We start from the raw sequence: 10,617 nt of genomic DNA, 5'->3' as shown, positions 1-10,617 counted from the left end.
GAAAGGCAACACCTTCGGCGCTGGTAGGTGTGATAAGTCTTTTGTTGTATATACAGTCTTGACTAACATGTATATACTGCTATTGTAGATCAATCTCCCCCTGCAGACTGCAGTACGCGTTCCAGTCAAGTGCCGACTTCTTCTGATGCTGGGGTGTTGGCAGAGTGTGTCGTTCATTCGGCAAAGCAAATTGACGCGTGGAGGAACCACTCAGGGCAGCTAAAACGTGTACAACGCAGCTGCAAAGTGTGCTCCATGCTGCGGACGGACGGGAAACGCGGCGGGACTACTACGTACTTCTGCGATGTATGCTTCACCTCGCTTCCCCCGTGTACCTGTGCATGAAACCGAAGCATACCATGGACGGAGAGCTGCGAAGTTGCTGGGGTATCTGGCACAACTTGTTCAAGAACGGAACGGACATTCCTGACGACATCCAGGGTAAAATACGTCTGCGCAAGTCGCCCGCCAAGTCGCCCGCCAAGCGCCGCCGAACGTCATCCGAAGAAGAGAAAGATTCAGAGTGAAAAGTGAGAGTGAGCGTTCTTTATATAACTAGTCAAGATTCTAATGCGATGATTGCGTGGGCTCTAGAAGCGTCTCTATCCATATGACCTTTAGTTTGTATGTTGGCGATGAAGACACTTCACGTGATTGCGTCCGTACCTCAACTTAGCATACTTGATCTCAGTATGCAACTGATCTGCATTTTCTGGATCACCTTTATTGTTAAATTTTGACAAAACTCTCTAGATTCCAAGGGGGATCGATCTGGTTCTGTACACGTGCTACGAGGTGATATGCAAGATCCTAGTGCAATGCCAGTCCTTATACAGCGCATTCGCGGTGTATATACAGCACAACGCGCGATATTCGTAGCATCTACGCCGCTAACCTATTCATTCACCATCTCGCCCAACCCTTGAGGTATACAATTCTCTAAACTATAGTATGCTGTATATACAGGTCGCGTCACCCTCAAAATCCTTCGGGTTGAAGGGGTTAAGAATGTTTTCTTTGTAGAAACATCGTCACTATCAACTAATCAATAATTCCCCTCAAGTGCGCTGCTTCGGTACTACAGAATGAGGTACATGCTAAAATCTCTGTTTGTTTAGGAGAATAGATAAACAAGTTTTTCCACGTAGTCGAAGGCTCCAAAATACGTTGTATACACTTGCTGTACTCAAAAATACATATCAGGTTTGTCATTTTAGTAATTTCAAATTATCTCCATAGTAATCTCTGGGAACGGACTGCATCTTGGATTGGTCTTGCTTTCCAGCGGAACAATCCGCTACACAATTCTTTGTGGTGTTCGTCAAGAAACGAAGCACGGAGAAGGGAGCCGGCGGTGCTCCCTGGAAGTTATTAATAGCCGTGTTGTATTGCTGAGTAAATAGCAAAGTGCGGTCCTACTACATGAGCTAGACTACATGGTACGGGTAGTCTTCAGCTGCATTGGTTGGACATGGAGGCTGTCATCACGTGTGGCGTTACTCGGTATCCTGTCATCATGGATGCCGAACGCTGTATACAGGGGTGTCGATACGCGGAAGATCATGTGATCTGTAGTCTTCAACTTGTAGCTGGAGCTGGATTGGATCTTAAAGTACATGGGTGTATTATAGCATGCACTCAGAGCATCTGAAATGATATAATCTCGATAAGGCGGTGAAGTGTTTTTTTTTCAGTGACCAGTGACAGCTTCGATGGCGATCACTTTTTGTTCGAGATGGAAGGCAGTGACGGATCAGATGTCGACAGCAGCGGTAGCTTCGGTGGTGAGCGACTCCTACAGGAAATTGTAGAAGGAAGTGACAACGCTACCGACGACGAGGGCACTGAGAGCGTTGCCGATGAGCGTTTTCTTGTCGAAATGGAAGGAAGTGAGAGCGCCGATGGTAGCGAGGGTTTCGATGGTGCTCGATTCCTCCAGGAAGTTGACATGAGTGAGAGTGGTGCAGATGACAGCAGTGAGAGCGTCGATGATGAACGGTTTCTTGCTTACTTCGAAAGTGAGGAGGGCAGTGAAAGTGGCAGCGCATAGCCAGCGTCTTCGATCGCAAGTTTAATGATGGCAATAAACAAAATTCTATCATTTCATCTTAAGTTTTTTTTTAAAACTCTCCTAAAAAAGCCTAGCAAAATCGAATATCCTGTCGTATTTGATAAAATTCACGTCATCGAGTCGAAGTATGATACAAAGAATTGCTGGTTGCTGGGTTTTCGTGCTTGCGCTTGAAGCTGAATAGTTCACTCAGTTCATACATGTAGATGTCCGCTCAATGGATTCTTCAACCGTCTTCTATTACGTAGATCGCCATGTTGATAGAATAGTTGTAGTGCTGCAACGAAGGTCTTTGCTTTGATACACCTTAAAATTACTCACGGAAAATGCCTAGTCATTCGTACATTCCAGCAGCAAACACAGACACATTCAGACACGTACGACACTCGGGTAACATCTATCGTTTGCACAAATACATTCACTGGCTCGAAGCCACTCCAAGGTCTCTCTACAAGCGATGATACTTATGAAATATCGGTATTTATTTTCACTGTGCGAAAGTGGTGACGATTGTACCCACTTAGGTACGAAGTCACAAAACCATTGTGTGTCTCTAATACGGTATTTATCAAAAAGTCGATCTTCAACGCAGCACTTACATCCTACATCCAATCAGTGCGTTTCGTGCTCTTCAGAAATGTTTACCTCACGTCCAATCGCAAAGGCGAGAGGCGGTCTGATCGTGCGACAAATCCAGTCAGTGTCGCAGGCTGGTAAATATTGACCAATACACGCGCGAGTTTAAAGTGTGACGCTGCTGGATATTACATGTATCTAGATAGCTCGGTTACCGAGTCGGTAAGGTAGGCGCAGTCAGTAAGATGAAACCTATATACTTCTATGTATTAGAAAGGTCGAGTGTACTCATGCGAAAAGGAAGGTCAAAGCAGGAAGGCAGTGAATACGTTCCGTACAGTATTATAAACAATTCGGTAGCTAACAGTTTCTTTTATTTCTCAAATTGTTTACTGTTTTGTCTTATAAGTACAGTGCAATGCTGAGTATATGTACCGAATAAGTACATTATACCAAACCCTGAAAAATACAAGCTATAAGATACAGTAAGGATCGTGGACCATGGACTTCGTTTAACGCCGGTGGATGGTCACTTTACTATTTGCATTCCAGCCCCCAAGCTCTTCAGATCCTCGACCAACGTTTAAAAGCATACTATGCGTCTGATTGCGGGCGTGTTGGCAGGTTTTCTGGTAATCTGCGAAGTCACTTCGACGAGTGAGTCCGACCGTACCATGGCGTACCAGACGGCCGACACGGATAATACTCAGCCCACTGGCGCTGTGGAAAACAGCATCGCGAGCAAGCAATTTCTAAGGACCGACGTGGTTATGAACCGTGGCGAAGAGAGAGGCTTCGAGGCTCTGAAAAAATTGCTACCTGGAACCAAGATAGTCGCGAAGGACGGAGCGTCATTTTCCGGGGCCTTCGTGAGAAAAATGCTTGGCAATAATGCCTTTCGGAACCAAGAGTTTAAGCGCTGGACTCGATCTGATTTAGACGGAACAGCCCTTCGGCAAATGCTTGGGGACATGAATAAGAAAGGCAGAACGGAGCTTCTAAACAGATATACTGCTTTCCTTGGCCCAAAGGATGGACTTGTATACCACAAGCCAGGGCCTATTGTCTAGGAGAGTGACATTTTCAAGACGAGTTAGGTCGCTTTCCAATCAACATGACGCCGGCTTTATCATCAATTCAGACTTCAATTCGAAACACCGCAAGTTACGTTTATTTTACATGGTACAGTACTTGAAGAACTCGACAGCTGGAAATGGGGAGCGGATTGCTTTGAATGCCGGTGACCACCGAAGCCACTACCAGGTTACATTGTTAGCTTTTGAATAAAGGATTTTTTTTCCAAAAAACTATCGCAATTTACTTTAGTTTATTAATAATAAATCCTTAATGAAGCGTAGTGCTACAGTAATAAGACAGCTCTACTTTCAGCTTCGAGGTGTCTTTTCCAATGATGACAAGAAATCAACCACGCCGTCTTGGTTGTGCGCAAGAGCAGTGGCAATGCAATCCATTCTCTCGTCGTCTTCGACGTCAGTCGTTGCCCCATACTTCACTAAAGCCGTGACGACCTCTTGATGACCATTTTTGCAAGCTCCAAGCAGTGCAGTGATTCCGTCTGGTCCTCGATGATCTACTTTCGCTCTGGCTTCTACATGTAGAAGCACCGACACTACATCTAGATGTTCTTCTATCGCAGCTTTCAGCAGTGCACTCTCGCCCTTTTTGTTGGTATAATCAACCGATATTCCGTTCTAGATCAAAGTCCTCACTACGCCATCAAGCCCCGATTCGGCTGCCAGTAGCAGTGCATTGTCCCCGTCTCCGTCGACTGCATCGATGAATACCCCACGCTCCAGAAGTAGCATCACAGTATCTTCGTACCCATGTTCCGACGCTATGAGCAATGCTGAAGTGCCATGTGGACATTGTGCGTTGATATCGGCCCCTGTCTCCACAAGCAAGGTGACTATATCCACATGGCCTTCCCCTGCAGCACTGAGAAGCGGCGTCCACCCTCTGCTATTCGTGAACTCGATGCTCGCTCCTTTATCAAGCAGCTGCTTAACACAGTCAATGTAGCCATTTCCAGCAGCAAGGATCAGCGCTGTATCGCCGTCTTCGTCCATCAAATCCACTGTTGTATCACGATTGAGTAGACTTTCCACAACCTCAACGTGTCCATTCTGACAGGAGACATGAAGAGCTGTTGACCCACTTGTGCTATGTATATTCACGGCTGCTCCGGTGTCCAGAAGTAGCTTCACTACGTCGACATGACCCCCTGCTGAAGCTTTCATTAACGGGCTCTCACCGGAGATATTGACCGAATCGGCCGAGATTCCCGCTCCGTGCTCGAATAAAAACTCGACAATTTCGACAATACCGTGTCCCGCCGCAGTGATTAACGGCGTGTCGCCATCCTCGTCCTCTACGTCAATACACGCTCCATATTCCACTAGCGTCTTCACGACAGCGAACGTGCTGTTCTCACATGCGATATGGAGAGTGGAGAAGCCGTTCGGTAGCTTCTCGTTGACATTTGCTCCCTGCGCTCGAAGTAACGAAATGATGGCTACATCGCATCCTCCACCACAAGCTTTCATCATTGCAGAGAAGCCTCCTTTGTTCACTCACTTCTGCTCCACGTTCTATCAAGAACGTCACCACTTTGCCATGTCCACTCGCAGCAGCACAGATCAGAGCTGTGTCACCACTGTCATCCGCCTTGTTGATCGAAGCTCCGTGGTCATCAAGCTGCTTGACGACCTCCAAATGGCCACGAGCACTCGCAAATAGGAGCGCTGTTCCTCCGTCCAGACGCTGTTGGTTGACACCTGCGTCACACCCCACCAGATCTCGATCTACTACTGTAGGTCAATTGACGCACCATGGTCGGGAAGCAGTTGGACGACGGTAATGTCTCCAAACTCACAAGCAAGATGAAGCGCACTGACTCCATCCAAAGGCTGTTTGTTCACATCTGCCCCCTTTGACAGAAGCACATCCACGACGCCGACATGACCTTTCCAACACGCACTCATTAATGGGGTCCACTCATCCTTGTCTATAACGTTAATGTCATTATTCAGATTGTTCAGAAGCGCCTCCACTGTCTTCACTTGTCCTCGTTCACACGCAATTCGTAGCGCCGTGTCGCCATTGCGACGTTTGTGGTCGATCCCAACATTCACTTTGGACTTTTCGGAACCTTCCGAGCACCCTCGGGACGACGAGAAACTGGACACAAGTTCAAAGAAACTCAGCTTCTTATCAGCTGGGAGGATCTCGTACACGAGCTGCACCATTTCGCTGTATCCGCTGAAATACGCGACTGTCAGTGGCGGCCAGTTCTGAAAATCACCCGCTAAATGGACATTCGCTCCATTATCCAGAAGAATCCGAACGACATCCAAACGCTTGTACCAAATGGCAGTGAGTAATGCTGTGCCTCCACTGGGTAAACGTGTGTCCATATTAGCGTCTCTATTCACTAGAAATTGAACAATATCCGAGTATCCCAACTGTGCTGCCGTGATCAATGGTGTATACCCTTCATTGTCAGCCAACTCAATAGAAGCGCCACGATTCACTAGAGTCACGACAACATCCATCTGGCCATGCTCACAGGCGATGTTTAGCGCTGTGGCGCCAGTATGGAGCTGTAAATCAATAAATTCCTTCCTTGAACTCGTCTTCAGTAGCGTCTTCACCACACGTACATGACCTTGTTTAGCTGCTTTTATCAACGGTGTCCAGCCGGAAATATTCGCCAAATTAGCGGATGCTCCATGCTCCAGAAGCAACTGGACGACTTGTACACGGTCTTTAAGAGCAGCCGTATAAAGAGGGCTATTACCGTCATCATCTACGTCGTTCACCGAGGTGCTACGCTCGATAAGGACCTCTGCAGCTCCAAAGCTGCCATATTCGCACGCCACGTGAAGACAGCTGTACCCATTTGGAAGCTTCAGGTCGATACTAGCTCCCTTGTCCAGTAACACAGCTACGACGTCATCGTAGCCTTCTTTACAAGCACACATCAATGGAGTCCAGTTATTCTCATCCCTCCAATTGATCGATGCTCCATGTTCAGCTAGTAATCTCACCACGTCTTGGTGGCCGCAGATGGCTGCACTAAACAGTGGCGACGCCCCAGTTGAGTTCTCCAAATCGACGCTCGCTCCTCTCTCGACTAGAAGACGAGCAACGTCACTACTTCCGAATTGAGATGCGATATTAAGAACCGTGTTCCTGCCCATCGCTTGCTTGTCGACGCTTGCTCCTCTTTGCATTAATAATTCCACTACATCTTTGTGGTTCTTTTCCGCAGCACTCAGAAGCGCAGTCCATCCATTGAAATTGACCAAATCCACAAAAATCCCACGCGCCAGAAGGAAATTCACCACATCAGTGTGGCCATTCTCGGCTGCTGTAATCAGCGGACTGTCTCCACCCTCGTCAACTGTAGCCATTAGCGCACCACGGTCCAGAAGCAACATCACCCCGTCAAGGTTTCCGCCTTCACACGCAGTTTGAAGAGCAGTCCATCCGCCGAGGTTTTTCTGGTTAATGGGTACATTTTTATCCAGCAGGGTCCTAACAACGTCAATGTAGCCTTTTGAACTAGCATTCATCAACGCTGTCCAGCCTTTGTTGTTACCCAGATCAATACTCGCATTGTGTTTTATCAGCAGTTTAGACACCTCTGCATGTCCATTAACAGCTGCAACTACATGTAGAGGAGAACTGCCCCCCTCTTCGTCAACCACGTTCGCTGATGCGCCATGCTTGAGAAGCGCTCGAACTGTCTTACTGGGGAAAAACTAACGAGGGCCCTCCTAGAGAGGGCCCTCACACAAAACGGGCAGAGGTATTACCGGTAGTGCTGCAAATAGACCGTTAGTGACGCAGCCGTTAGTGATGCAAAAAGAGCGTTAGTGATGCAAAAAAATCGTTAGTGATGCAATTCACAGCTTGTGACGTAAATAGATCTTCCAAAGTGCTATCTGAACGAAAACAGCTTCAGTCTTCAAATGGCTTCCAACCCAAGACTTGAGTTTCCGCCCGACGGCTATCTAGTGCTGCCCCTCAATCTCACGCAAGCAACTATTTCATGTGTGCTTCGACAAGCAAGACGATCTGATTATATTAGTGTTTTCCGTGAGGTGGGTGGCGAAGAAGACGACACATTCCGAAGCCAATCACGTCAAAATTGTCTTTCGCCACAGATGAAAAAGCTCCACAGGAAAATTGAGGAGGTGGTTACACGAGTTGATGCAAACTTTCGAGCACAAGTTTATTCATTTTTGTACTCGCGCCCTGGTGGGCCTGAGCAAGGACCGCATGCAGACTTCACAAGTAGCGACGTGGAAGCTGTCAAGATGCGTTTTCCCCGCAGCATTCCAGCTAGTGTCGTCGTCGCGCTCGAAAGTGGTACACAATTAAGAGTTTACGCCGGATGTTACACTGTGGCACGCGAGGAGCGATCCCGGTTGGTGGATATCCCTATTGGTTACTGCATTGTTTTGCCGGGGGTTTCTCCTTCTCCATTGTACGGTAACTTGGTTTGTGGTACTCGCTACTGAGCTCCTGTACACGCCAGCCATTCGCGTACGGCAACCCCATCCACAGTAATGGTACTCTTACAACCTTTCAATATGTTAACAACCTTTCGTCTGGTTGGCAACGCTGTACCGGTTACAGTACGGTAACGCTGTACCGGTAACAGTACCGGTAATACCTCTGCCCGTTTTGTGTGAGGGCCCTCTCTAGGAGGGCCCTCGTTAGTTTTTCCCGTCTTACTGCTCCCGTCTTGGCAAGCGAGAAGCAAAGCTGTATCTCCGTCTGTCCCCAGATGGTCGACTTCTGCTCCGTTCTCTAAGAGCAACTTAACTACCTTGGGATACCCCTCTTCTGAAGCACGCATAAGAGCTGTCCACCCATCGGTGTTAGCCATGTCGATCGATGCACCCATTTTCAGCAGCTTTTTGACAATTCTCGTATGCCCATTTTCAGCCGCGCAGACCAACGGTGTGTCGCCATTTTCATCTTTTGCGTCAATATCAGCTCCACGCGCCAGTAAGCTCCGTATAGACGCCATATCGCCGTTCACACACGCAACTCGAAGCGTTGCAGTCGATGAGTCATCGTTTTCAGACCTCTTCCTGAGGTTACTTTGGGGCTCGTCGAGTCCGCAAGCCTCTTCCTCTGGCTCTTCCCGCTCGACTTGTCCTCCTAGGGCGTGTTCGTTTCCAGGCATCTTGCAGATGCTAGCTTGCCAGTATCGTTACCTTTTGAAGAATGGTTGCCAAGTACGAGCTACGAACTGGCCAATGCACCCAAAATGGCGGTCCCACACGCATGCGGCAGACGGCGTTGGTCAAAGACGCAGCGAGCTGAGGTTAGCTAAGTACATGTAGCCATCGTTATTGAGAAAACTACTATTAATCATAATATGACTAATAATAAAAATCTCTTTTACTTACATGAATTTTGAACCTATTCATTTTTATAAATAAAAAATTAAACCAAGAAATGGAAAATTGGTCACAACAACCTTTTAAAAATCTTTGAAAAACATTTGAGTATTTTTTTAAGAACAATTAACAGTTTTACAGATCCGCTTCATGATACATTCGATGCAGCGTTATTGCGTGACGAGCTAAAGACCGCTGAACCCAAGACAGTGGAATGAACTGCTTGCTGACGAGTACACCTAAGGTTGAAGAGCATCGTCAGATAAGAGAGCTCCTACACGTTGAGTATGGACGAATGCTAGAAGCCCGATCTCGATAGATGTATCATGAGGCCTATGTTTCTTTTTCACGTACCCTTTAGGCGTGCAGTCGGTTCAGTATGTTTTCCACCTTGGAAATGCCTATGCTTTTCCTGGGACATGCGGTAACCCACTGCTGGAGATCGAGGTGTTAAAGACTGGGGATGGCTAGGGCGCCGAAGGATATCTTTTTTCTCGTAGATAGTAAAGTGTTCGCGCGAGCAAGCCGTTGTTTTGCTGTTGGGTAGACGGATCTGCTCGGCTGGTGGGTCTTGCGTGTTAACGGGTCGTCATTTTAACAGATCTGATGTATAGGTCGTACTTGGCATGAAGTACTTGAGGAAGTGTTTTCGTGCTACATGTATAACTATACTAGCGGAGCGCTGCCGCTACGCGGCGGTAATTTAGGTTTAGTTCTACTTGCTTTGGCCTTCCCGCCTCCGCTACGCTTCGGCGGGATAACTATTGAGAAAAACGCTGAGCCCATGTGCACCTAAATCGATTCTTTTTAATTTAATTAATTTGGGTCAGCTTGATGCTTACCTAACTTAAGAAATAATTATTCTAATGATCTTGAATCAAGATTCTTGATGCAATCTCTTTTTTATTGCTGGCAATCACTGTATTTTCGTCTTCCACCCAAAACCACCAGCACTTCAAATAACATTTATACAAACGCTTCACAATATGTTTCGTTTAGCGTCGTGCTCGATATCTCGTGCCATTTCTGAGCCGCTATGAAACTTAGCTCATACCAGCACAAACGATAGTAATGGCCTGTCCAGCTTGCACTATTTACCTGCTTGTACTGCCTATTTCAGCTTGTAAATAACTTAACATTGTTCACTTCTCATATCAAACTCAATGAAAGCTAAACTATATTCAAATTGTACTATTTTTAATGTATGTAGCATTCATTTTGTGCTAATTCAAACTTAACACTCGAATCTGTGCCAGTTATGATTGAAGCATTTGAATATTGTGTCGCAAGACGCCTTGCTGCTGTTGCTGTTGACGGTAGTGTTTTCTATTTGATACTTTAACGATGATTTCAGGATTATTGGACGTTATTTAGGCTCCAAGTTTATTAACGTTTCTTTATGGGGTCTACTTAAACAACTATAATTCACACCTCTCGTGTTTTGTTGTTGTCTTGCCGCTCCATTTAAAATCGTATCGTACGCTTTTGTCGACGACACGTCCGCCAGCTAAGTAGTATCGGATTTTGCTGTCT

The 10,617-nt window shown here is 46.7% G+C and overlaps 3 protein-coding genes across 3 annotated transcripts; 2 read left to right on the top strand and 1 right to left on the bottom strand.

Moving 5' to 3' along the window:
• Window positions 1-3,243: 3,243 nt before the first annotated feature.
• Window positions 3,244-3,717, top strand: PITG_04049 (secreted RxLR effector peptide protein, putative; the record flags this gene model as incomplete). Its single annotated transcript, XM_002905717.1, has 1 exon — window positions 3,244-3,717. One exon carries the CDS (start codon window positions 3,244-3,246, stop codon window positions 3,715-3,717), a length of 474 nt encoding a protein of 157 aa, XP_002905763.1.
• Window positions 3,718-4,359: 642 nt separating this feature from the next.
• On the bottom strand, window positions 4,360-5,913 carry PITG_04048 (uncharacterized protein; the record flags this gene model as incomplete). Its single annotated transcript, XM_002905716.1, has 4 exons — window positions 4,360-4,742; window positions 4,920-5,154; window positions 5,243-5,442; window positions 5,496-5,913. 4 exons carry the CDS (start codon window positions 5,911-5,913, stop codon window positions 4,360-4,362), a joined length of 1,236 nt encoding a protein of 411 aa, XP_002905762.1.
• Window positions 5,914-8,562: 2,649 nt separating this feature from the next.
• On the top strand, window positions 8,563-9,302 carry PITG_04047 (uncharacterized protein; the record flags this gene model as incomplete). Its single annotated transcript, XM_002905715.1, has 2 exons — window positions 8,563-8,686; window positions 9,226-9,302. 2 exons carry the CDS (start codon window positions 8,563-8,565, stop codon window positions 9,300-9,302), a joined length of 201 nt encoding a protein of 66 aa, XP_002905761.1.
• Window positions 9,303-10,617: the final 1,315 nt, after the last annotated feature.

The sequence above is a fragment of the Phytophthora infestans genome, genomic scaffold, assembly GCF_000142945.1.
Source record: "Phytophthora infestans T30-4 supercont1.5 genomic scaffold, whole genome shotgun sequence".
In the NCBI taxonomy this organism is placed as follows: Eukaryota; Oomycota; class Peronosporomycetes; order Peronosporales; family Peronosporaceae; genus Phytophthora; species Phytophthora infestans.
This window is presented reverse-complemented; position numbering and strand designations above follow the sequence as displayed.